A 27,648-nucleotide genomic window follows, 5' to 3' on the forward strand; every position below is an offset into this window, starting at 1 on the left:
GATGTTGTCGCTAAGGTCTTGTTATCAGTCTTGGCATTATCAATGGTGTGTGACACGGAACCAAGGGCGTGCACGAAATTTTTCAAATGGGAGCTTCGAATATAAAAGTATCAATCTAAGGAAAGGACTACACCTACAGGGCTTTCAGCTGTCCGAAACTGACTATTGATTAATAATGAATTGAAATCCGTTTTCGCTTATATTACTTATATTTTAGCAACAAATATATATTTTTTAAAGTATCAGGCTTTTTTTAGAAAAACATAAGAGACTAGTAATTTGTAGAAAATTGAAAGACGAATCCGAAAATATCATGGTTGTTACCATAAACCAGTGGCGTGCTATTTTATTTAGAAAAATATGCCACCGATACCCTGTATCTCCGCCATTGCAGCAAGTAAATTTTAGGAAACGCTCCCAGATATTGGACAATGTTTACATAAATACACGTGTCCAATTTCAAATTGTTTCACTTACTACTTTTTAAATTATTTAAAAAAATAAAAAATATTTTTTGAAGTTTAACACCCTGTATCTGTTTAACGAAGCGTCCAAGGAAAAAACTCTCCTGCATAAAGTGGCAATTTAAAAAATATCTACATTAACAAAATTCATCTCTCTTCATATACAAGGATGGACAACGCTTGACCACAGGTTCCTTGGATGAAAATAACACTATTTCGCCTAACTTACCTACAGGGTAGGAAAGTACCGATGGTCTATCTGAAGTTACGTGAGAGCGATAAAGTAAGCCATAGAAATCCATGTGATAGACAAGGATGGGTATAGTGAAGGCGTCTAATAGTCACCGCCCATTTCACCGCCCATTTCGCCCTTCCACAAATAAGAAGTGGATCTTACAATTTCCTTCACAATAACCCAAAACTACTAACATATCAGTTTGTTCAGCAAAAGTATAAATTGCAATAAAAAACAAAGTAAGCTAAAATTAAATCACAGCTAGCTTGATGCAGAACCTTTTAATTATTGTTATGAATTTGTTTCTCTGTTATATGGCACCTCGTACTGGAATGTTCTATTTATCTTAAACTGATTTTATATTATTTAATGTGTAAAAAATGCCAATTTTACTCGAAATCCATAAACGATATCAAAATTTTGTAAGAGGCAAAACAATCTTCTAAAATAGTGCTTATTTTTAAAAATATAAATTCTGTCGTCATTGGCGTACATACAAAAAAGTTACGGGATAGCCAGTCGCGCACAGGCACTAGAAAAAGAACATCCTGTATATGTATTCTCACCAAATTATATATTTACATTGCCCTTATATAAAAAAATATGTGTACCAAATTTGAAGTTTCTAAGAAAAACAGTTTTCAAATTATTTGAAAAAAAAAACAGGTTATCTGTTCTATATTTAGAAGGCTATATCTCAGTAGGCGTGCACTTTTGTATATAGGTAAGTTAGGCTAAATAGTATTGTTTTCATCCAAGGAACCTGTGGTCAAGCGTTGTCCATCCTTTTCAGGGACACCCTGTATAGATAACTTCAGCTAATTTTTATCTAATTTTGGTACATTTTGGTTTGTTTTTATTTTTGTGCCGAACGCCTTGAATCTTTTTAAAAGCCGTATTTGCTTTACGCCGTATTTTCATTTTTCGTTTGTGACATCGTACACAGTAGGCGATTGTCGTAAAATCTACATTAGGTACTTTCATGATAAGACCATTTAATTAATATTATATCTCGACAAACAAAATTTGGCACAAAAGTTGTTTACTTCATTGTTTTTTAGGAACGCTACCTACAGGAAAAGCCCCAGATGAATATTTTTCGTAAACATTCCCCCGCGAACATCTCCTACGTCAATCCTTGAAGTATTATAACTTCTTGGGCATACACCGAGACAATTTTCCGTAATTTAACCGTCATTACCGTTTCATATAGAATGTACGGGAGTGTCTCTCATTATTTTCTGAAAATAGACCAAAACCGAACTGATTTGCATTTATATTGAAAATACAAATGTACTGTTGGTGAACCGATCCAATTTAAAATTGGAATTTAGCTGAATTCTGAAACGAAATTTTAACGGCGTATTCCATAGGTACGAGGATTTAACACACACGAAAGTGGATAAAACTCCATAATTTATAATCGATTGCCGGTGCGTCAAAAATATTGATTTCATACGTGAGGCAAATTGTACAATTCCACAACGAATATCGGAAAGCGAGAAAAAAACACACGCTTTCTAATCGTAGGTATATCAGTAAAAATACACCACCGATATAAAATTTTACGATACGCTGAAGGAATATAAATATAATACCATTTTTCTGTTATTCTGTTGAAATGCTTTAGTTTCTCTGTGGCAAGTAGGTATACCCATAAGAATAACTAAATAAGAGGCTTTTATTGGATAGGGCGGATCGAACATGCATTCACTGAGGCCATCTCACGTTGTTGTAGCTAAACATTGTCCTTTATGGAAATTGTTAAACAGAAATCTGCTACCACAGATCGAATCTGTATTTCCAAGCTTTCAATCAACAGAAATAGAATGCGTTGGCTGAAATATTTCAATCAACGTAGAGTAGAATAGAATGTTTCAGTTCAGGTAGGTTGCCGCGTTTTGTGCATTAATAAATTTGTTTTATTTTAGATTAATGTAATAAGGGATTTATTGAATCAGTCATCTGAACTGCCTCACTGTATTTTTATTCTTTTTTTATTCAAAATGGGTTTATCTGGTAGAACTACACGTAAATGTTGTGCTCCAAATTGCAAAAGCACTATAGTACTAAGCACTAAGTACTATATGAATGTCTGTAATGCGTCCTATAGAAATTCGAAAATTATGTAAATCAGACTTTGCTAAGACGAACACAGATCATTATTTTTGTGAAGATCATTTTGAGTTAAAATGTTTTAAAAGCAGTGATAGGAATAGTCCCAACAGAAATGCTGTGCCGACATTATTTTTAAGATGAACTACAAGTTAGGAATGGAATCTTCGGATAGTATCCAATATTCAGCAAAACAATTTGTTAACGTAACATTACTGAATTTTCAGAGTACGAGCTGCCAAACTTCAATTTCGGATGATTTTTCACCTCCACCTTTTAAAAAACCGAAATACATATATTCAAAATTGTTATTTCCTACAAACGTTACTGCGAGCACCAGGGCCATTACTGAGATTACTGATAGCAAGTTGAATGAAGCGGAATCAAATACTAGTCATGTAAGTACCTCACTTGAAACCTCATTTTGTCAAAGCAGCACATCTTTTCAGTCAAATAATAAACAAAGAACATTTTTAAAAACTATGAATGTTAAGAGAATATCTCAACTTTCAGATAAACATAAAAAAACGTATTATCTAGATTGTCAACAGAAAATTCAGATTTTGAAATTAAAAAGGAGACTATTAAAATGTAAAAGTAATTTGGCTCATATTCGTAGTATCACCTATTCTAATTTATTTGCAAAATTAAGTCGACATCTTGATCCAGTAGGAGTAAAATTTATTGAGTCGCAAATTAAAAATTGTGAAAAAAATGACCTATCTATAATTCAGAAAATAAAGCACTTGCTTTATCGATTTACAAACGTGGTCAAGGTGCTACAGGTTTTTACAAAAATTTTTTGTGCTACCCTCTAAATCTTCCATAAGGAAATATTTAGGCCAAATACCTTTAAATGTTGGGATAAATGAAAAGTTGTTAGGTAAATTATCAGAACGTGTTAGTAAAATGATTACAAGAGATAAAGTTTGTTGTTTAGTATTTGATGAAATAGCTCTGTCTGTTGGTCTAAATTATGACACTTGTAAAGATCAAGTAACGGGATATGTCGATCTTGGGTCCCTGGGTAGACAAAATGAGGTAGCAAATCATGCTCTAGTGTTTTTGGTACAAGATATTAGTAAACATTGGAAGCAACCTATCGTGAATTATTTCACAAAAGATGATATAAAACCAAAGGACCTACAAATTTTGTTAACTGAAATAATTTCAGCATTGCAGTGTTGTGGATTAAAAATAATTTGTACAGTTTGTGATCACGGTTCCACTAACAGATCAGCTATCAGACAGTTGGTTTCTGAGTCATCAAATAAATCCACTTTGTTAATGGCGAGGAAATTACTCCCATTTTTGACGTTCCTCATTTGCTTAAAAAGACCAGAAATGCTTTATATAACAATAATATTAAATTTTCGCATAATAAGACAGCAAAATTCAGCCACATAGTAAAATGTTATGAAATTGATAAATCTAGACGCTTCCAAGGTTTACGAAAGATACATGACCATTATTTCGAATTAAACCGTAGTAATGTTAAAATGAAAGTAAAAATTCTAGCACAAACATTAAGTGCATCTGTAGCTCATGAAGTTGAGACAATGGTGAGTAATCCCACTACTGGCATACCTGCCGAGGCTATTCATACAGCAGAGTTTGCGAATGATATTAATGATCTTTTTGATAGTTTAAATTCTCGTATCATTCAGCTAAATAATTGCAGTTTTTTAAAGTCATCTATTACTTATAAGAAATCAGCACATATTACATTTTGGAATGATATGTTGGAAGAAATTCAGTCTTGGCACTTTCAGTCTCATAAAGACAACAAAGTAAAAAATGTACATCCCGTAAAGTGTTAAAACATAATTAAAGGGTTTCAGAAGTAATAGGTCATGGAATAGCTGTTAATGGTTCAGTGTTAATTTTAATTGTTAACTTCAACTATTAGTAGCTGTTTTCTGATCTATTACTTATGAAATACTTTTTATTCTGTGTATTTTATTACATTTAAATTTACCGCCATTATGATTCAGCGACATCTATTAGATAGTAGAATTAGAGGTTACTCTAATTGTGTTTTCCCATGCAGTTTCCTTAATTATTTTATGGTCTATGTGTGTCGTCTCACTACACATCAGCTACAGATGGCGTATTCTGCCGCTGCTGCCGGCAGAAGACAGAAAAAAACCTCTTATTTAGTTACTCTTGTGGGTATACCTCTGTATTTCTTAAACGTTTGTCGTTTTTCAAAAATACGCTCCTATTGTCATGTCAAATTTTACTGAAGTTTTGAATATATTTCCATTCTTGATTAGCGTCAGTTCGGACCTTGATTAAATCCAATATTTTTTCATCACTCAACGTTAGCTGCGTGTTTTTTTAGTTTGCACGTAAATATTATTCCATGGAAGCTCTCAGAATAAATATTTCCAGGTAGCAATTTTAAAGTAACGAGAATTTATTCACGATTCCGTAACACTGGCTTCGAGAACTGATGGTTATTCAAAAAGTAACAAATTTATAATGCAATAAATTATAGGAGGAAATTATTATCTACTGATGATTTACAAACCTCCGCTGACAAGCGGAAGAAGATTAACTCCGGAAGTTTATAGAAATTTGATGAATTTCACCGCAAAGCACCGCCCTGACAAGATGTCGACTAAAACTGTTTTCGTGAAATTAAAATATCAACGAATTCAACAAAGATATTAATCTAATTCGAATAAATACAAAAAATTTGTTTCTAAGAATCCTATCGAATGAATTTAAACAATAATTTTCCATATCAAAAATTTAGGTATGCAAAAAACAAGATTCCGAACTGCTGATATTGCGAGAAACAACTCTTTCAAGTAGCATCGAATTGCACCAGCAACATCTAGTAAACAGTAAATATTATTAATAGGAAACATGCTTAACAATAAAATTGTTAAATAATGTAATCTCAAGAAAAGGAAATAGTGGTACGCAAAAAACACTTAGACACGGTCCAATTCCAGATACCAACTGAATTACGTATTGCTTGACAGCTTAGTACCTCGTGTTAACCGCCGCGACGTTGTCACATTGCTCTACTGTGACCTACATTGTAGATTTAAACTTATTACAACGCTAATTATTTTTTAAAATTAAGCATAAAGAAATAAAAAAAAACATTGTATTTTATGGTATTCTATGCACGCAGTTATGTCAATGTCAATATTCCTTAATTAATTTTGTACATCAAATTGGAGATTTTGATAATTTTTTTCTCGTAAATGGTTGAGTTTAGGACCAATGTCATATATAAGGTTTTTTGTTTCATTTAATGTATTCTATCGTCTGTTAAAATTAAGGCAGTCAAACTTCGAACAGCCTGTATATTGACGACAAAATTAAAATTAAAAAACGTTTGTCACTTTCTACGAGTTCAAAAATACCAAAAAATGTTTTCTAAATCTCCCATTAATTCAGCCATTTATTTTGGTTTGCGATAATGCAGTTTTTTAATAAACTCAATCCTTGGAACAAACATTATTTCACACAGTCGATGATTAATCAAATAGAAATATTTGATTAACTTAAGAACAAGGGATTGTAGATTAGATTAGAGATATTTCACGGGAAACTAATGACGCAAATGGTCACTGATATTTATAAAATTAGCGGAAAGGGGGGGGGGGGAAACAACTGACCTTAGGGAATAGTATACGTACAGAGATATACAAAAAGGGTCTCCATTTGGTTCACATGAAACAGACTGTAACTAGATCGATTATTAAATATTTTTTTTATAAAGTAGTATATTCTTTACAGACAACATACGGAACATTAGATTCCGCCCCGACTTCGCACGGGCAAATATAAAACAGCCTATGTTACTCCGAGGAGATGTAGCTTTAGGTAAAATTGGTTGAGTAGTTTCTGAGTTAACTCGTAACAAACAAAAAATCAATCATCTTTCATCTAATGCGACCCTAATATTAATTTTAAAATAATTCACGATATATCTATATACCTAAAGACAACAAACGAACTCAAAACTAAAAATGCAAAATATTTAAATTTAAAACAATATAGATAACTACCAACAATGTGAAAACAAAGCGAATTAAATTAAAGTACCTACGTTCAGGACTATCAATTTTAATTAATAAGTAAGTAGTTAGGTATCTAACTACCTAAAGAAAACAAACACGAAATAAAAATGCGACTATGAAGTTTTAAATGATTCACAATAAGAAAAAAACAAATTATTAAAACTCAATGAAATAAATGCATGTTTGCAAGTATCTATGTATGTTCCGACTACCCAAAGACAACAAATATAAAACAAAAATGTGACCTTAAAATATCGAACGCAATTATAACTTTCCAACAACACCCAGAAAGAAAACACAGTCGTCGATCGTCACCTCCATTCGCTCCAAGTCAGTTTATTAAATGATCACGCGCGTTATCGTTCGGCTTATTAGTTAAACAGTAGGCAAGACGGTGCGGGGGGAGGGTCGGCGATCGCATCAAGCGAAGCGAGGCGCTTGAATTTTATTCTCGCGTCCGTAATTTTTTTGCGATTACTCCTAAGATATTCATTTAAATTATATGGTGTAAAAGAGTAAAATAATGTGCATGAAATGCTGAAAGCCTCTAACTTATTTAAAATGATAAGGATTAATACCGTATTTGTGTAAATAGCTTTCCAATTACCGCTTTATAATTGCCCATTTTTTAAAGTATAAAAATGGATATAGTATGTTATCCTTAAGAGATAGACATATGCCATCGCGAACTTTTCTGTAGACCTATATAAGATACACAATTCCACCATACATTATTTTGTTATATCTCAAAGGGTTTAGGAAGCGTTTTCGTTGAAAGCTCTCAAACGGCTTATTTTTTTCCGACACCTCCAACAAAAATCGTTAATGTATACAAAAACTTAACAAATTATATACTCAAACCTTCCTCGAGAACCACTCCATTGGTGAAAACAGCATGAAAATCGATGCAGTAGTTTTTTAGTTTATCGCGAACAGACAGACAGACAGACGCGGCGGAGGACTGTTTTATAATATGCTATGATTTGAGTCGACTATCTTTTGGTACAATATTCTTTCTGTTGCGACAAAGAAAATACAACTTTCTCTTTGACGAAAACTTTCCCCTTTTCACGGAAAACCGTCCAATTAAAAAAAAAATCACTGAGTATTTCCCAGTCAGTTAATAAACTTAGCAAAAGAGCGGGCGGCGAAAAAATATTTGAGTTTATTAAATCTTTTAGGGAGTATTCCTCGCCTACGCGCTGACGGTTTTAGGTATATTAAATTTCCGAAAATAGCCGCTTTAAGTATATGAATTTTTATCAAATGAAATGGAAACAAGGCGAATGTTGGATTAATTACGAATGTGGGTGGCACATTTCCGTGCAACATGACAATTTAAATTATTTGTCGTTCCAGAGATAATTTTCGAGTATTAAGAAATGCATATTAGTTGACGTTTGATCGCCCTCCCAATGGCAACGCGTCGAAATATTAGTGATTTTCGGTACGATATCGACTCATAAATTCTGGCATTGCCCTCAAACGTGGCGGCGCGTCAGCTCTCTATTTATCAGGATGTTTTACTATGTAAAAAAATGATGGACTTCGGAAGCGAAAATGGAACAAAATACATCAAAACAGCTTGAAGTCTGATATCCCACTTCTGAAAAATCCGGGGAAGAACCGTATAATACAGACCTCGACGAAGGAGCTGGGTCATTTTTGAAAATCCGTCATGACGATATTATTTCACCCTGTATAATAGGTACGATTCTCCGGCACCTGTCAAGGTTGACTGAAGACATTGATCTTTTAGCTTTTAGTGTATTATCTTGTGTAGTTTTCTTCCTAAAGCAGTACGATTAATCCTACGATTTGTATCAGTTTCAAAATAAATCCTGTGAACACCTCGTACGTTTACTTCAAAGTCCAATTTCTCGGCAGAACGGGGATAAAAAAATACGTTCTATGTGGGTGGTCGGGTGATTTACGCTCATTTCACGTGAAACGGAAGCTTAAAAAAACAGGAAATCGTACGTTACAATATTATTGGAACTATTCTGGTTCACAATATTTACTTTGTCCAGTGGGTTCAAGTTTGCAGCAATTATTTAGAAAACACTTAAAAAAAATTGGAGCATCGAATTTAACACTTCCAAAATAACTTTCAAGTCAAATTAATAGCCTGTAGCAATCCTTTTATGATCTAAATGGTAAAAATGTTTAAATTAAGTTTGATATTTAATAGAAAAGTAAAGTTTTAAAGAACTAATTTTTCGCAAACGTGCAATGTAGTTATAAAGTTTATGCTATAAAAAGAACAACGTTGCCGTGACAGTCCTCTATTTCCTTAACAGAATCTTAATACACTAATGGCGCAAATTAAGTCTTGTAAATGTTAACTGTAAATCTGTAGAACGATTCCTAGTTTTATTGTACTTCCTGTCTTAGGGTCAAAAATTTTATCGGTCAAGTATGAAATGTCTTCCTGTATATGTTTTTTAGAATCGCTGGTGCAGGTTTCGAATAAATTACAAACCTAAAAACCAGCTTCATAAGTTGATGAGCTCTTCGTCACCTTCCATTAGGATTTAGCTAATTATATTCCAAACTTGATGTAAAAAAGTTGTTCAACAATCATCCTTAATTGACACTAAAAATAATTTATGCTAAACTCACAGTGGTTATAACACGATTAAAATCTAGTTTCGCAAAAAGCTGAAGAGAATCCTGAGAAATGTTAGCGTGAGAATTGTTTTGTACAACAAAAATCACAACTCACAATCAAACAAAAAGAGAACAATGTAAAACAATATTTTCTAAAACATCTTTAGTGTGGCTCAACTGAGGGCAAAACTAATTGAGAGTAGAAAAGATAGTAAAAATATAAGTGAAGAGAGCGAAGAAAAACAGGAGAAGATCCCAGATAAACAAATCTTAAAAAAGTAATAGGTATTTATGGTACTAGTGTGTTGCGGTATATATGTCACGCTGGGAAATGTTTCTCAAGTGAGTGAGAGAAGAGTCAATTTTAAGCAAAACTGATATTGCTAAAAAGATACAAGGGGTGCAGACTCCTGAAGCAAGCACAAGCAAAGGGGCAACCTGTTAAGTTATTTGTCGACTTATTACTGTTTCAAATTGGTTTTCTAATAAAAACTAGAAAAATAAACTAAACATTTGTCTTTTTATGATTTCTATAAGTCACTAGTGGGTTATAAGTCATGATATGACTTAAAACTCACTAGTGACTTATAGGCCACATTAAGTATTCTTTTAAAACCAAAGAAATTATAGTATCGTTACCTAGAAGTGTTGGAACGGTCTGGTGAACTTGGTGCTCTATCAACATTTCCGCCTGTATATTGTCAAGTTTGTAACAGCTATCTGCCACTTACGGTTTTGATGTGCTAATGCGAATTCCGAGTAAGAGTTCAGCGAGTGTGCGATTTAATGAAGGCCGCAAACGCGGCGCCTCATCAGAAAGCTGATTTCCACTGGCGAAGAGTCACACAACTGTTAATTGACAATTGACCAGAAATTTTATAAACTAGCTCGAAAAATATGACGCAAAAGATGAAACTGATGTATTTTTAATGCTGGTTTTCGTTAAACTCATCTTTGCTTTCATCAAGACAAATCGGGATATAAAATAACTTCTTTATTTGCAGGTGAATGTCGGTAGATTAAATTTTTGAAAAGGAATACCAAAATGTGTCATGCTAAAAGATTGATTCCAATGATACCGATTTAAATATCTATGAAACGCAGACATTTTGATCCCAACAGGAATGAGATCATATTGTATCACTTATATTTTTGACTGCATGTTATTATTAAGTCTCTGATGCACCTTATTTATCACTTTAATTCAGCACCTACAAAATCACGGTTGAAATAAAAATAACGACTTGGCACTAGTTTACCGAACGATATTATTTCACTCCGATACAAAATATGCACATACAGAATGTCAGCGACAAACGGTTCGTTTTTGACTTACAGGGTGTTGAAATGAAAAAAAAAATCATTATTCAAATATAGTTTAGGGTGTTTGTCAAGTATAAACGATCGATGATTGTATGATTGTCAAAAGTAATTACTTTTTTTAAATTTTACGCCGTTTGCAGTGGTCCGTATGAACTTTCGGCTCAATTATTTTATTTCGGTCAAAAGATTAATTGGTCTGATTTGTACCACTTCAGTAAAACAAAGAAACATCTACATACAAAGCGCATACTATGCTCAATAAATATTATAAACATATTGCACCTCGGACACATTTCTCTACCGAACAAATTCGAATCGGCATCCACAGCCTTCCACATGATTAACAATTAAGTCCGTCTCTTTTGCATACAATGCACAGTAGGCAGTTCACAACTAGAATACCCGATTAATCGATCATTATTTAAGACCGGGTATGCAGTCTTATTTGTACACGCGTTGTTGATTGGCTCGACAAGACGGATCATTTATGAATTCGTAATTTTTTCCTCCGAAAACGTACCTGTATGACCGACAAAATTCCTGATATGCAGGTCTGATTCATTTCGTAGCCGCGGTGTATCCACATCCTCGTCCTAAGCAGATTGAGAAGTTGCTCCACGTTTTTTTTGTCGTTGCCGCGGTGATTTCGAAATCATTCCGTGCGGTCAGGATTAGCAGTAAATAATTCCATTTAAAGGCCATCCACAGATGTTACCGTATATGGTTAAATACGCTTTCTAAAATTATTTATTTGTGTTGTCGTACTTTATAAAGCGATAGAATAAAACGTGGAATACAACTTCATACAAGTGTCATACAAAATTTTATCCAACACTTTCATAAAATTTCGTTTTAATAATAAATAAAAGTAACTTAAAATTTAAAGTTGTCAATAACAGAAAAAGTAATTTAACGAAATTAATGTATTTTTAAATTTTCCAAAGATGCCAGTGTCAACCTAAATTGTGTCTATAACCAAGGGTTGTCAGTAAACAAACAATATTTTTTTAGTGGAAATCACGTTGAAATCCTAAAACCAAAGACTGAAAAAATGGAAAATGTGGAAATTCCATCTAAAATTTTAGAAAAATCTAATGCGGCTACTGCAGGCGTCATTCCAGAGAAATCAAAATCTATATACAACAAAGAACTGAAGGAATTTCAAGATTGGAAAATCAAAGAAGGCATGAAAAGCGTAAATGAGGATGTCTTGCTGGCTAATTTTTTTCAATTTAAGTGAGAAATTAGCTCCAACCACATTGTGGACTAAATATTCCATGTTGAAGTCAACTTTGAGAGTTTACAAGAACATTTAAATTTCTAAATTCGGAAGACTGGTGACATTCCTATAGCCTAAGCACAAACATTTTCAAACAAAATAATCCAAGGTCTTAGAAAGAGCTGGATGGGAATCATCTACCGTGTCAGAAGAGTATATGGAAGAGTCAATTTCCAGCAAAACTGATATTGCTAAAAAGATACAAGGGGGGTAAACTCCTGAAGCAAGCACAAGAAAAGGCGCAACCTGTTCTATAAATTTACCACAATCACAAACTACGGCTTTATCATAAATGTTAATGTTTATTATTAATAAGTAGGTAGATTGGAAGTTTGTAGCATTTTAGGTTATTTGTTGACTTATTACTGTTTCAAATTGGTTTCTTGATAAAAACTAGAAAAATAAAGCAAACATTTGTCATTTTATGATTTAAACGAGTTACTAGTGGGTTATAAATCATAACTAACTAGTGACTTATGACTTATAACTCACTAGTGACTTATATGCCATATTATTCCTTTAAAACCAAAGAAATTATAGTATCATTTATACAAGTGTTGAATAAAAGCTATTAAAATGTCAAAGAAATTTATTTTCGCGTAGTAATGTATATAAATATAAATGTCGATATTATAATACATTGTCATCAGTTATGATTTATTTTGTACTAGATACGTTTTCTTCCTGATTGTACCTATTTTTATTTTCTTCAGCGTACAATTCGTTGGTGTGCCTTTTGTGTAGCACAGGTGAATATTTGCTTTCAAATATATCGATATGCATCATCCACACGATACGGCATTCGTTCACGTTTGCCAAATATCTGGCAAGTAACCACATCAGCTGCAGCAGGCTTTAGGAATTTTTCTCTTAATTAGACACACATTTGTGTTAAAATTGTACTATTAGCCGAGTTTTTATGGCGTCAGCTGGTGTTGGTTTGGTTTAGAGAGGAAATGTGTCGTTTTTACTTGATAATTCATATTTATATTTATAAGATATTAATTCTCGAACAGATCGAGGCACTTTCTAGTTATTAGAACGATGTACGAACATAACGTCGTACCCACATTACATCGAATGCCAATAAAGTCCGGGAAAGAAGGTCACATTAATAATAATTGTTATTAGCGTTACACTACGTCTACGATTCGCAGTACGCCCGATAGGCGACTATAATTATTGGGGATCACGAGTGTCAGATGATAATTTAATTTTCCTTAATCACAAAACCCATCAGGCACCAACGGCAAACATGTAGAACATATTCTGCCTTTGACAGGAATCCAACAATGCCAGTCGGTCGTTATGGAACAATTCCGGGAATGGTTCTAATTATTTCTTGCGTAGACTTCTCCGCGTTTCCATCATATTCGTACGACCTACTTCAAAGGGGAAATGTACCGGGAAATAATGGTCTAGACCTCTTACAGATTTCATAGCAAGCAGGCGATGCAGTAAATTAATTATTGAAATAGTGGTATAATAAGCAATCTAACTGCATCATTTATGAACAAATTAAGTAATAAAGGCCCTAAAACCGATCCTTGAGGAACTACAAAATCGGTACGTTTTATCTTATTTATTTAATAAGTGGAAAACAATTGTCTTGAAATTTACTAAATGTTTCACAATACTTAGTTGTTTACATTTTTTCCGTAGGACAGAAAAATGGAAAACATTGCAGGAAAATGAGAAGAAACATTTTTTCTTCTCACCAAATAAAATAGACTCAGAAAAACATTATCACAATTTCCTTTTAAAACAAAAGCATAGAAAAAAGTGAGTTGTATAAGAAATTTCAAGTTTTTAGAAAAAGCACTTTAGCAGGTATTGAAGGATATTTCGAAAAAATTGTAAATAGATGGCTTACCCCATTGTTTTTGTGAGTTCTATAATCGGTTCTGTATGTCCCTTGTTAGTTCATTTTTATTAAAGCTGTGCTAACTTCAAAATATCTAGGTACCTATACCTACAGTGTAGGAAAGTACTGATGGTCTATCAGAAGTTACGCGAGAGCGATAAAGTAAGCCATAGAAATCCATGTGATAGACAAGGGTGGCTATAATGAAGGCGTCTAATAGTCAACGCTCATTTCGCCCTTCCACAAATAAGATCCACTTCTTATAGCCATCCTTGTCTATCACATGGATTTCTATGACTTACTTTATCGCTCTTACGTAACTTCTGATAGACCATCGGTACTTTCCTACACTGTATATCTCTAGAAGAAAGACAACGCAGAAAAATATTTCTCTATCAGGAAAGATAAGTTAGGATCTCGCTTAGGATGTAATGTAACAACTGCATGGCTTTAGAAAAATGATATCAATAGAATTTAACCGAGTTTTGACTATTAATATTGTCAATATTTTATTGTGATCAATACTCACACATCTATAAACGTGATAGTTTCCAGACAAACAGATTTGTTAAGATAAATTTATTTGTTTTCGATTATATTTAACATAATAAATAAATATATACTTAGGTATGATAAAATCAGGTTCGGTAAACTAACAAAAATTACTTACTTAATATTTAAGAATTAAAGTTTGTACAAAAAACCATGAAACCAATGTTTTCTATGATATTGAACTTCAATAAAATTTGGTGATGGTGGAGCACAATTTGGACTGCTAATATTTCGATGAACTCACACTTGTGTGATCATAGTTGAATCTGGCAAAATTATAATTCTTTCTAAATTTCTTTTATTCTTTCTAAATTTGAACCATGACAGACAGTCTTTTTGATTCAATTTATTTATATTTTATTTGGTTTCTGATTTAAGTTTTACTTACTTTAAATATTAACTTAAATTAAGTATATTTTAATTCATGAATGGACATAACAGAGCTCATAAAAAAATTGGGCGTTGGTGGCAGACAACATACAGTACAAGAGCGTTTTCCATTGTGGCAGGAAAACATATGGAGCCACAACTGCCTTATCTCGACATATCCTTGATATTTTTCCTCATAAAACCACTACTGATAAATTATGATTTTAATTCTTAATATTGAATTCGCTTCGTGATACAGATTAGATGATACAGAACAGTCACAACCGAATATATCAAAAGTATATCAAAAGTAAAAAAATAACAGAAATTAGTTTTGCAGGCCAATTTCTTTAAACATGTTTGCTAATTTAATTCTCTTATTAAAAAATAGACATTGTAAAATAAATTATGTTTCTAAAACAACAAATGTCTGGGTATAAAATCTAAAAGGTAAATGACCAAAGAAGAATCCTGTTGGGAACCTTCTATGGTTAACAAAATTGAGGTAATTAAAGGTGTGGGATTTGGCTAATGTATAATTTTTATAGAAATGTTCACCACATAGTTAATTTATTAGACACGGTTTGATGAAGCTTTTAAAATAGAATGAACTATAGTGAGAATATTGAGATCCAAATAATTAAATGAAATTATAATTATAACGAAGTTGGTAACCGATAATCAGAATTTTTTCAACGTAGGTGTTGGCCAAGCCTTTAACTGCAGTTATCAATTAATATTTTATTCAACTCATCATCATTAACATAAAAATTTATTTAAATCTGGTTAGTCTGATAATATATTCAACAATTAATTATGATATATGTAGTATTTTCTATATTCATAATTTAAGACATATATGTTACTCACCTATTCCCAAAGTTAGTCCTCCAAAAATCAGCAGCATCCGACTTCGTAATCCGGAACAGGTCTCCAGCAAATACTCCGTTAGGGAATAAAGCTTTAAGTTCACTTAACATATGACTAAATACTAAACTAAGTTTCGTTAAGTTTCTTCTGTAGTGAGAATTCTCATCAAACATTTTCTCTTTACCCTCCTTAAATAATTTAATAGCCTGTTTACACTTCCGCATCAAGTTAATAATAAATATGTTAAAATGTTCGATAGAATGTAGGGCCGCCATATTATCCTCATATTTAGAATAAATAAGTCTTAATCTCTGATAAGTGTCCGGCAGAATATCTAAAATAAAAGGGGGCGAATTTTTTAAATTCATTTTTTGATGCTGACACAATTTCACAACTTTGTCCATTAATTTCCAAGTTTTGTCCAAAGTCCTTTTGTCTGTTGCATATTTTGGATGTGTAACCACATCAGAAAATGCACCCTGTAATTTTGAAAATATTGTTGACAAATTTTTATGCTGGACAGGACGATTTCGGCCTGCCATTTTGATGTGCGCTTTTGCTTTATTTTAACATAAACTAATTTCACTATGGAGCACAACGTTTGATTAAAACCATTTTATTTCACATTATTATTTAACAGCACTTAATATAATTGTCCCTGGAATAAACATCAGCGTTTAACGAAATTGTTAGATCCACGGTTGTCATTTTCTCACACCGATCTGAAGTTAGTTACTGTAGGAAGACGCGCTTACACAGATACCATCGGTTAAATTTATGTAAACATAACGGTATATTTCAGTAACCATCAATAATACTTGCACATAAAATTATATTTAGTTTTATTAGTAGAGAAATATTATTTTGCTCTCCAGCACTATGAGGAGTTATGAAAATATATTTTTGTTTTTTGAAACTGCATTTAAGAAATTTTATTCAATTTGTCAAATTTCCTGCACTGTTCATCAAGAACGCCAACAATGTAAAAACAAAAGTCCTAAAATAATTTACATTTTCTGTACACTTCTTCAAATAAATTGTTAATTTTCATTATTTTAGTAATAACTAATAATGAATATTATACTACTTCGAAATTAAGTTTCAATATTGTTGACATACAATTTAATTGTATAAAAATAATAACATTGCTATGACACCAGTAATACTGCTCTGTGTATGAGTGGTTGCATAAAACACATTGTCTTCTCAAAGAGATAAAATATCTGTATATAGTTGTTGTTTTATTATTATTGATTAAATTTGAATATTATATAAAACTAGCACACAAATTCTTGTAGATATATAATATATGTTAAAAATGTTCTTGGTTTCCAGTGAGTGCACTGATCTCTATATTTTAGCTATCATTAGATTTTCGTTCTCAATGGTATGCAACTGTGTTTACGAAATATTGTTTATAGAATTGCAGCACTACCTAATTTTTGCTACAAGCGGGAATTCAAATTTTGAATCTGTTCTATTATACATATTTATAATCTTGCTTTTGCAAAAAGAAACAATATGTGGGAATTATTTGTCGTTTAAAGTGGGAGGGGGATTTCCTTTTAATATTAGAAAACATTGTATTATGATAAATAAAAAAGTGAAATTATTAAGTGGTAGCGCGAAATTAAATGATATAATAAAATTAAAATACTTTTTGTGGCAACTCAAAACCACAAGAATTAACTGATTATTTGTCGTTTATATATTACATAAAAATAAGAACATGTTTCATAGGATCCTAATGGCAATGTTTGTTTTGTATGGTAATATGTTATTTAGGCTATGAGTACAATAGGTCGTTTTTAACTGCTCCATATTTTGAAATAAATAAAATGTAATAAGAAGTACGAACATGACCTATATTTTTATTTTGTATATTACTATTTTATCTGACGACATAAAAGAAATAAAACTAAATGCTAATTTGGCAGGTAATAACAGAAAGTAAGAAAGCAACTTTAATTTCTTACACAGAGACATGTAGGAAGATTTTGAATAAGTGTTCTGTAAACATGTACTAGTCCAAGATTAAGCAATTAATTTACTGTTTATAATTTCATAGGCCTATGCAGGTAGATTTACCACTTCTTTGATTTTTAATCTTAAGTCTCCTTTATGGTGATAAAATTTGAACGATGCCGAAAACCTTGTATTTAAATTTTTGTGACTGTATTAACCTTCAGTCAAATATACGTATCTCGTTTATAACAGAAACAGATACGAACAAAAGGAGGCATAAAAATATTGCCTAATTAGTAGATAATTATATCCACGAAGATACAGTAACAACACATATTCAAATTAACCTGATAAACATTTACTTAACCACATATAAGTATAATTAAGTAGGTATTTGTTTACGTGGTTATTTTACGGAAGGTGAATATATGTATACAAATAGGGGGAATACCTTTTACTAACTTATATTTAATCATTTAGGTGTTATTATTATTATTTTTAACATTAACCTTGGGGAAAACTACTTGGGTTATATTATATATAAGAACGTCTGGATTGTCAGTACTTAGTAGAGATTAGAAGAACCGTGCAAATTACAGACATGAAGTTCATATACATCGCTCTTTTGTTGACGGTAATGATAGCATATTCAAGTGCTGCTGGTAAGTACATAATTAACCTTTTCAATGTTGAGCTGTGGTATAATAAACATTTTTTTCAAAGCTCCTTCTATCTATCACTGTTGGAGGTTGGTGGAAAGTTTATTTCATCTTATAAAATATCACAAATCTTGTAGACTTAAATCTGAGGTATCTTAAGGTCCTTGTTATTTTAATTTTCATATTTGATAGCGTGGTACAATTTATTATGATTATTTTATTCATTTAAAGTACTTAACAAAAGCGCAAAGACTAGAAGTTGCATATAATAATTATGTCTAGTGTAATATCCATATAAAATTATTTATTTCGTTATCTGACAAAATAAGTTCACTAGGTATGGTGTCAAGTTCAAGTAGGCCAAGACGTCTACCATAAAAAAAATACGAACGAAAGTACCTACTCTGTTTTTCCGGTTTCTGAATTTGTAATCAGTTACAAAGAAACCAATTAAAAACATTGAATTCTTAATAACTTTTAATTCTATTTAGTTTGGCGGTACGTCGTTATGTAAATGTCTATACCAATAAAGCAACATATACATATTAATTAATTAATGCCGGTGTTTTATTTTTATTATTTACAGAATAAAAATTTTATTACCACATGTAGACGATTTAATATTTATTACCATGATACCTAGTAAGATAGTAAGTAAGATTAGAAGTGAAATTGTTAGGAAATTAATATTTACATATTTACAGAAATGAGGAACGAAAAAATAATTTTAATACTAACTTTTCCTTTTTTTTGTTATAAATAAAATAATGCTTATTATTTGATCTTTTAATTAATGTATAAAAATAAGTACCTAGATACTTAAAGCCGTCTAATCTACGTAAAAAAAATCATTGATTAAAAATTGAACAAAAAAATTTAATTTTCATGCCATTGATACTATAATTTTAACAATATTTGATGAATATCCTTAGTTAATGGTAATTAGTCTAGAATGGCAGTTAGTTGTAATTTTATGAAGTTGTCATTATTTTGTGATAACAACACATTTCATTCGTTATCTACAACGTTGTACAAGTTCTTTTCATACTTATAGTAGATATAAAAAATGCCAAAGTCTGCCGGTAAGTGTGATAGAGGGAGAGTAGGACAATTTTTAAATGTTCGTAGAAAATAAATGTTATAACAGCTAATTTATTTCACAAATCATAATGCTCTTATCAGGTACACTCATCTAGACAAATTGAATACAAAATTCATAACAAATAGAGTGATATTAATCAATAATTACGTATTTTGTCAGATATTCAATTTAAAGATTCCTCCGCTTTTCCGGGATCTTGATTCACCGGACGTATTCTTATTTCTTAGAGTAGAGTTTTGAGTAGAGTGTGATGTTTGTTTTATTACAAGTTTTTTATTGGGCAACATTTGTAATTCCCTGCAAATTATTTTTCAATTTAAAGCCATTGTGTGGTAGTGTCTGTTGTGAATTGTTTGAAGAGAGACTTAAATATTATATTCTGTCAACTTTGCCTAAATACGACCCTGTTCTGCTAAGCAGACAAGTATTTACGACCCCGTTTTTGTCGTTATCGGCAATATAAGAGTTTTTTATTTCTACAACATATATGAAAAGAACTATGTAGATAGCATTGCGAAATTTTTGCATTAAAACAAATACTATTTACCTTTTGCGCGAAAATGTTTTAAAACGTCTTGACCGAAATGGTAGGTAAGTAGATTTACATTTGCACCAAATAACCATTCAATCATTTGCTGTAGATGAAAAGTGTTTCATATTCTTTGATAAACAAAAGGGAAAGTAGAAGAAATAAAATTAAAAAATCAACGGAGGATCGTTCTTTATTATATTGTTATATTCGAATAACGTTTATAGGAAAGTGCAGCGGTCCAAATGAACGTTTCTACGAGTGTCAACCATGTGCTGCAATCAATTGTGGCGATACGGCGCCAGGAGCTTGCATCGCCGTTTGTCGTAATCCAGGGTGCTACTGCAACACTGGGTTCTTAAGAAAGAAAGGGAGATGCGTTCGTAAGAACCAGTGTTGAAAAACCAGAGACGACGGAAATGTTTCTTAATTTACTGATCTTTAAACAGCTGTATTCGTTACTTTTGTATTTACTTTTTATAAATATACGTATTTGCATAATTTTGCGTTATTTATTAGATATTAGATATTATATAAGTAACGAGCGTTCAAATAAAAACGTGGTCGAAGTTGGCTCTGACACATTGGACGTAGGGCGTAGCTTATAGCGACCAACTTAACCTCATTTCTCAACGAGCTGTATAGCAGCTGTCAGTTTCAATAACGTTAATGACTATATAACTTTATTTTAAAGAATAATCGTGATAACAATAACAAACAATTAAAGGAGCTGCGGAAAGTGTCCCCCTCCTTGTTATAACAATAAATTAAAGCAGCTGCTGAAAGTGTCCCCCTCCTTGTTCCAAGCACTTTTCACACCTGTTCCTCAAAGAATTAAAGACATTTTCTAAGATGCTCGGGGTATTGTTAATTTCACGAATCTTGTCTATAAGTCGAGCCTGCAGATGGTTTAAATCAGGAATAGGCAGTTCAAAAATAGTGTTTTTAAGGTAAGGCCACAAAAAGAAATCACACGGCGTAATATCACATGACCTCGGTGGAAATTCATGTTCAGCATTGAGACTTATTAGTCGATTTTGGAAAACTTCCCTCAACATATTCATCGTCTCGCCTGCCGTATGTGCCCTTGCGCCATCTTGTTGAAAGTAAAAGTTTGTAATTTCGTTTTCTTCCAGCTGGTTAACAAAAGGAGCGATAATTTCTTCTCTATACCTTTGCGCAGTAAGAGTACCATTAAAAAAAATAGGTCCATAAATCCTCCTTCGATTGAGAGCACACCAAACTCCAATTTTTTGAGCGTGTAGAGGGCCCTCGACAAAAAAGTTATCTGGTTTTTCAGAAGACCACATTCTCATATTCTGTGAGTTTACGTAACCACTTAAATGAAACCAGGCTTCATCAGAAAAAAAGGTGATATTATGAAGTTCACCGTAGTTGTTTAAAAACCATTCACAAAATACAGCCCGTCGCGGAAAATCAACTTCATGAAGTTCTTGCTGACAAGTTAAACGATAGGAGAACAAACGCAAATCTTTTTTTAACACTGTGTGGCAGGTACCGACTGATACTCCCACCATTTGTGATAAAACACGTACAGAAGTTCTTGGCGCATTTTCCATTATTTGTTGGACATTTTCTTTTAATTCTTCAGTCCGCTTTTTAGGTCGGCCGCTTCCTTCTTTTCTTGTTACACTGCCCGTTTCACGAAAAACATTAACACAACGCTGAACTGCACTTTGAAAAATTTTGTACTCAACAACGCCGGGAAATTGATTTTGAAATTCTATGAAACATGCCTCAATAGAATACTTCCATATTCCATCAATCTTGCGTCCATTTCTAAAGTAGGACTCTATGATAAACACTTTTTGTCCTTGAGAAAACACCATTTTAAACGCTTTTTAAAACGAAAATATTCAAATTGACATCGGCGATACAGCGCTTTGACAGATGACGTTTAAGTTCATTTGCTATACGCTACGCCCTACGTCCAAATTTTCAGAACCAACTTGACCACGTTTTTATTTGAACGCTCGTTACAAGATCAAATGGGCAGAAGACACATTGAGGCGTTTCGTTTATCAATTTTCGTCACTAGTTCTGAAAAGGAAAACCACTGTTTTTTTAACTCCCCCCAAATGATTAAGTACCAAATCAATAGGTATATATTTTTTTATTCAATAGTCTTAAAACGATTATTATGGAATATTTTAAAGAAAAATATTATTCATTATCTTGGTATTTCTTTTGGGTCTTATTGGTAAGCTCCGTGGCAATAATTGTTCTACCATTTTCAAGAAAAACTTACGGCTCGTTTTTGCTTGACTATTGGTTTTAGGCTTGCTTTTCGGTGTTGGTGTTTTTTGATTCCGATACGTATTCTTTTTGCACACATCGGTGGAGGACTATTCAACCAGTGTCACATTGTTACAATTTTGGATAACGTAACGACGCGAATTATATTTTCAGCGAGATGCAGAGATCCAAATGAGACTTATTTGGAATGCACACCGTGTGCGGCTATTAACTGTGGCGATACACCACCAGAAGTTTGTGTTGCAGCTTGTCTGAACCCCGGATGTTTCTGTAACAAGGGATACTTGAGGAAAAACGGAAAATGTGTCCCTGAAAGCCAATGCTAAAGAAGTTAGCATAGCGGATTCTTTCCAATGGTTATTACGCTTGAACTCGATTACATTTTATCTTATTTTGTCACACATGTAAATAAACAATTTACTGCAGATTTACGATTTATTTCACCCAAGCTGAATAGTGGTAGTAGTAGTATAGCTAGTAACAGCATCTACCGATGGAAACGTTTGGATTTGGAATTTTTTTTTATTTTATTTTTATGATCAAAGAGATAGGATCTACAACCCTGTATTTTTTAAAAATAATTTGTTTGATTTTAAGTTTGTAGTTGTGTTAAATTTAAAATTAAAATAATTTCAGTGCGACTTTATTTGGCTTCTCTCCTCTATCATCATTTCTATTGTAAAATATTGCCAAAAGTTCTCGTTTGATTCATAACGTACTAAATAGGTGCGTTAGCCTAAGGAACAATACTGATAATGTATAATAACAATTTCATTTTATTGAAGTCTTCTTGGTTGTGGAAAATTATATTGCTTCGTTCTGTAACGTTTTCCTCTCGTCTACACAAATAATTATATTTTCAGTTTCCTGCAAAGGTCCAAATGAGATTCACTGGAGATGCAAACCATGCGGAGAAAACTGCGGAGACCGAAAAGACATAATATGCGCCGCCACATGTAAAGGTCCGGAGGGATGTTATTGTAAGCCCCGATATCAAAGAAAGAATGGAATATGCGTCCCTCAAAGTGAATGTTAAAAAATGTAAAAAACAATGCATGTCAAAAATAAATACGAACTTGTAGATCTTTATTTATTTCCATGGGAAAATATCAATGAATCCCCTCCACTTTCCTACAATAAAATCTTTGTTCCACTTCTGACGACATTAGAACAATTTCTCGATAAAAAATTTGTTTGTTTTGATTTTCTGTTTAATAAAATAACATTCTTTCGTTCATTGATATTTTGTCTTATTCTTTAAGTAATAATTTTATTGTCATATCCAAACCAAAATTTATGTCATCGTGAGCAGAATTGAAAAAGCTTTAAAATGAGGTGTCACTCAACATAGGGTGACTGCTTAAGCGGTACCTTCCAAGATATCAAAACTTACGCCGTCATGAAAAGAAAATCGAGACGTCTCAGGTTTTTTTTAATTCCGATATTTTCAAGGTGGGAAGTTTTCATTGGAATATCCTGTGTAACCTTGAGGTTTCCATCAATAACAATAGTTCTATATTCTGAATTTGTCAAAGTATTCGACGTAAACATTGTTGTTGTAAATATGACATCAAATTATTTGTTCTCTTGGTAATAATTGGTTACCTATGTATTGTTTTTGGGACTGCATGGAAATTGTTTAATGAAGGCATAGCGGTCGACAATTTCCGGAAAAATTCTGCTGAGAAAAAATTAGGGAAATATGGAAAAAGGGAAAAGTTTTAATCTTTCTTTTATTAATTAAAATAATTATTTTTTCAGGAAGTTGCGAGGACCCAAATGAAGTCTTTCTCACCTGCAAACCATGCGGCACGAATACCTGTGCAGATCCACCAGGTCTAGTTTGCACTGACCAATGTGTAAGTGGGGATAGTTGTTATTGCAAGTCGGGATATTTAAGAAAAAATGGAAAATGCGTACCTAGAAGTGAATGTTAAATCAATAAAATTATGAATGTGTATGTTATTGATTACCGAAAGAAATAAATATGAATTACAGATTTTTGTTTATTTCATAGGATACACAAATGTTACAAAACGGACACAAATGTTGTTTGGAAGTTTTCTAACATTTTTTTAAGTAGTTTCTTTGAGTATCTTTCCACACTTTGATTATTTTTCTATAAACTTATTTTTGTGAACCGTAAAATCTTATACACAATGACTAAACTACTAAACTATAGATAAAATAGTAAAAAGGTGCTTCTTTGAAAGTTTTTCTTAAATAAATATAACTTAAAGAAATTATGTTGTAATAGAATGAGTTGAGTCAAAGATTTTTTAAATTATCAAAGGGAAAGGTAAATTTTTGAAGATAAAATTAGTACATAAAATTGATTTTAAAGAGAAAAATTATAAGTTGAATAAGTGTGACCAATAGGAGTACAGTAAATGGTGGAAATTGAGAAAGGAAAGACAAAATAAATAAAATTAGTACATGATCAATTAAAATTTTTGCAAAAAAAGGAATAACGAACAAAATTTAAAGAAATATAGTAAAGTATATTCGAAATTAAAAAAATGTGATTGGTAATTAAAATTTGGAAGAAAAGAAAAATATTAGGAAGAAGACAATTAACAAGGAATTGACAGATGATAAGACAAGGACAGAAGTTGTGCTAGAGGGTTCAGAAAAGGATTAGAAGAGAGAAAGGACCAACAAGAGACGAAATAAGAGTGTTAGAGAGTGATCGAAAGATATAAAACCTTAATATAAAACAAACTGGTATTAGATTTAATATTGAAATCCAAATAATTGGATATTGTTATTTAATTAATTTTGATAATGTCTTAAATTAATTTGTTTTCAAATAAAAGCTCTTTCATAGAACAAAAGAAGAAGTTAAGCAGAATAAGAAATTAAGGTAAGAAAAATTTCTATATCTCAAGGAATTATTAACAATATATACCTACTTTCTTTTATCAAAGTTAGCAACAAAGCTTATTATGAAAGCAGTTATTGACCATTAACAGTACACTTTTATTTGATAAGGATTATTATTTTACAATTACTGAATACTGAAAATAATGTTAACTGTGTTTTTTTAACGATAAAAGTCAAATTATTGCATTATATATCTTTATACTTCTCGTATATTAATAGTTATTATTATACGCTATTTGCTTAATGCATTGTTTTATATTTATGTATGGTGAAATATTACAATTAAAAATATTGTCCTCGCCGTTACTGGTAGTATTTGGAATTATTCAATTTTCGTGGCTGAAAACATACACAGGTATTGAGTTTTCGACACCGAGAGGGTTACATTAATCAAATTTGGACAGGACATAGCTAATATAATGCAAAACATCGCCTTAATGTTAACAATGTTGTCACCGCCGTTCTTGGTGGTGAAAATTCGAAATATTTGGAAGTATTAAATTTTCGTGGCTGAAAACATACACAGGTATTGAGTTTTCGAAACCGATAGAGATGATAATCACATTTGGACAGGACATAGCTTCAGTTGGGTAGGAACCACCTATTTTGTGAATGAAATTATTATTAATTAGTAGTTAACTAGTTAGTTATTAGTAGTTATGTACCGTTTTACAATTACAACTGTATTAATTAATGAAAAATGTTAATTATCATAATCTTAAAACATATTTTTCAAATTTGTAAACATATTTGCTATGTGCATATTTCTTACTTTTTTAAATGTCGTTTAAGCAATAGTTACATATATTCACTGCTCATGCCTAGTATGTGTTATTAATTAGACCAAAAGATTTGGAATTATCATAGAAATACCTACAAAAATGTGGTTTTCTTTCGAAAATTGCACGTTTCTCTATAACTTATTAACATTAACCTTGACAAGAGATTACTAATTAGAGATTAGACAAAAGAGATTCAGTACCAAAGAGCTTCGTCAAGTTACCACCATGAAACGTCTCTACTTCGTTGTTTTGCTGACTGCAGTAGTAGCAGTTGCAAGTGCTATTGGTAACGAATTTTGTCTACTAATTCAAACAACTTATTTTTTAAAAATCTTATCAAATAACGTCAATGTTCTTCGACACCAAATTTAGGTACCTATGTAAAATATATTCAATCTCACAGGCAATATTGCTAACTTCTGATTTCTGATACTGTGAGAAACAACTATTCCATGGACTACATTATAATTACTGGTATTTTTTACCTTTTATTCAACATATGGCAACTTACTAGGCAAGTATTTGCCTAATATGGTATTCCTTTGACATTATCTGCCTTATAATCTTAAAAAAATATTATATAGTATCTATTTTCTTTTCCAAGAAAACTGTATGTCATATAAGTTATCATAATCGACACAATCTTGCCAAGGCAAATAAATTTGTTTACCATTACAGAAGTTAGTTATTAGATAAAGAATATTTAATTGAAAATAATAATTGTAAAAAGCTTATCAGATTGTATTACAGGGGAATTACAATATTTACTCTTTCAAATCATAAAAATAAAAAAGTATATAAAATTTGTACTATTTAGAATAATACTTAGATATAATAAAATCAGCATTCGCATCAAGATTGTTAAGTCGTTTTCTATCTTCCAAGTTAATTTTTTTATTGTGGTACAAAGTTCCAACAAAACATAATAATCTAATTAAATTATTGTGGGCAGTAATAACATGTTTTTTAAGATAAATAGATAACATGCTCTATAAAAGAAAGCTGAAATAAAAATATTCATAATAGGAAAAGGCATTATTGTTGAGTGGCACAATGAAATTCATTCTACTAACTTGTCTGTTGTCATCTTTAATCTTCGCTTTGACGAACGCTGGTAAGTGTTGTTTTAATGTAATTACATTCCTAATACACAGAATAAACTCTTCTCTTAAATTTGAATGATTCATTTTATTAAATCACAATAATCTTACAAAAATCGTTTGCTGAATACGGTTTAATCCAATGTTGTCAGCTATCATATATTACTTCTTTTTAGTATTGTACAAAACAATAGAGTTTCTCTATATTCATTTAGGTCATGATTAAAATTTCAAAAGAATTATTAATCTAAATAAAAACTAGTTTGACAGTTTTGTCTTGTTCTTTGACACGATTATATCATAAAGATTTTAGTTTCTCAAACTTTTGTTTTTTTCAGAGTGCGGTCCAAATGAAGTATATCTATTGTGCCAACCATGCGCTGCAATCAGTTGTGGCGATGTAGCTCCTGAAGCCTGCATCGCATTGTGCCGGAATCCTGGTTGCTACTGTGACACTGGGTATCTAAGGAAAGATGGCGTTTGTGTTCCTGAGGATGGGTGCTAAGCAATTTAAAAAACCTATAATTTTGCAGTTTCAGTAAATGCATTTTTAAACAAATTACTTTCTTGTTTTATTCATTTATTGTGTAATAAAAAAAAGGAAATAGTTTGTTACTGTAGTAACTG

The 27,648-nt window shown here is 31.8% G+C and overlaps 3 protein-coding genes across 7 annotated transcripts in view; 2 read left to right on the forward strand and 1 right to left on the reverse strand.

Moving 5' to 3' along the window:
* LOC108917492 (E3 ubiquitin-protein ligase CBL-B) overlaps positions 1–16,429 on the reverse strand; it is a 35,285-nt gene extending 18,856 nt beyond the window's left edge. Inside the window, exon 1 of the mRNA XM_018724123.2 lies at positions 15,725–16,429. Within this exon, the coding sequence (XP_018579639.1) occupies positions 15,725–16,266 (542 nt within the window). The 5' untranslated portion in view covers positions 16,267–16,429. The remainder of the gene's footprint in view (positions 1–15,724) is intronic.
* A 1,727-nt stretch (positions 16,430–18,156) lies between these two features.
* LOC108917483 (chymotrypsin-elastase inhibitor ixodidin) lies at positions 18,157–24,255 on the forward strand. 4 transcript variants are annotated; one of them, XM_018724105.2, is made up of 2 exons: positions 18,157–18,351; positions 24,018–24,255. In XM_018724105.2, the coding sequence occupies exons 1-2, from the start codon at positions 18,291–18,293 to the stop codon at positions 24,191–24,193; spliced, it is 237 nt and encodes a 78-aa protein (XP_018579621.2). In that variant the 5' UTR covers positions 18,157–18,290; the 3' UTR covers positions 24,194–24,255. The 4 variants fall into 4 exon arrangements, with proteins under 4 accessions (XP_018579621.2, XP_018579624.1, XP_018579623.1 ...); XM_018724108.1 differs by lacking the exon at positions 24,018–24,255 and adding an exon at positions 20,207–20,480 and having other exon boundaries at positions 18,172–18,351; XM_018724107.2 differs by lacking the exon at positions 24,018–24,255 and adding an exon at positions 23,120–23,345 and having other exon boundaries at positions 18,175–18,351.
* A 1,891-nt stretch (positions 24,256–26,146) lies between these two features.
* LOC108917484 (chymotrypsin/elastase isoinhibitor 1-like) lies at positions 26,147–27,583 on the forward strand. 2 transcript variants are annotated; one of them, XM_023454965.1, is made up of 2 exons: positions 26,147–26,207; positions 27,360–27,583. In XM_023454965.1, exons 1-2 carry the CDS (start codon positions 26,147–26,149, stop codon positions 27,524–27,526), a joined length of 228 nt encoding a protein of 75 aa, XP_023310733.1. In that variant the 3' UTR covers positions 27,527–27,583. The 2 variants fall into 2 exon arrangements, with proteins under 2 accessions (XP_023310733.1, XP_018579625.1); XM_018724109.1 differs by lacking the exon at positions 26,147–26,207 and adding an exon at positions 26,920–27,035.
* The last annotated feature ends 65 nt before the right edge of the window (positions 27,584–27,648 follow it).

Source organism: Anoplophora glabripennis, unplaced genomic scaffold (genome assembly GCF_000390285.2).
Source record: "Anoplophora glabripennis isolate ALB-LARVAE unplaced genomic scaffold, Agla_2.0 scaffold4, whole genome shotgun sequence".
Classification (NCBI taxonomy): Eukaryota; Metazoa; Arthropoda; class Insecta; order Coleoptera; family Cerambycidae; genus Anoplophora; species Anoplophora glabripennis.

Bases quoted from the DNA above. Each gene is read 5' to 3' on its own strand.
- LOC108917483 (XM_018724105.2), top strand. From the start codon at position 18,291: ATGAAGTTCATATACATCGCTCTTTTGTTGACGGTAATGATAGCATAT. The intron at 18,352-24,017 runs GTAAGTACATAA...TTATTTTTTCAG, and splicing joins AGCATATTCAAGTGCTGCTG to GAAGTTGCGAGGACCCAAAT.
- LOC108917484 (XM_023454965.1), top strand. From the start codon at position 26,147: ATGAAACGTCTCTACTTCGTTGTTTTGCTGACTGCAGTAGTAGCAGTT. The intron at 26,208-27,359 runs GTAACGAATTTT...TGTTTTTTTCAG, and splicing joins AGCAGTTGCAAGTGCTATTG to AGTGCGGTCCAAATGAAGTA.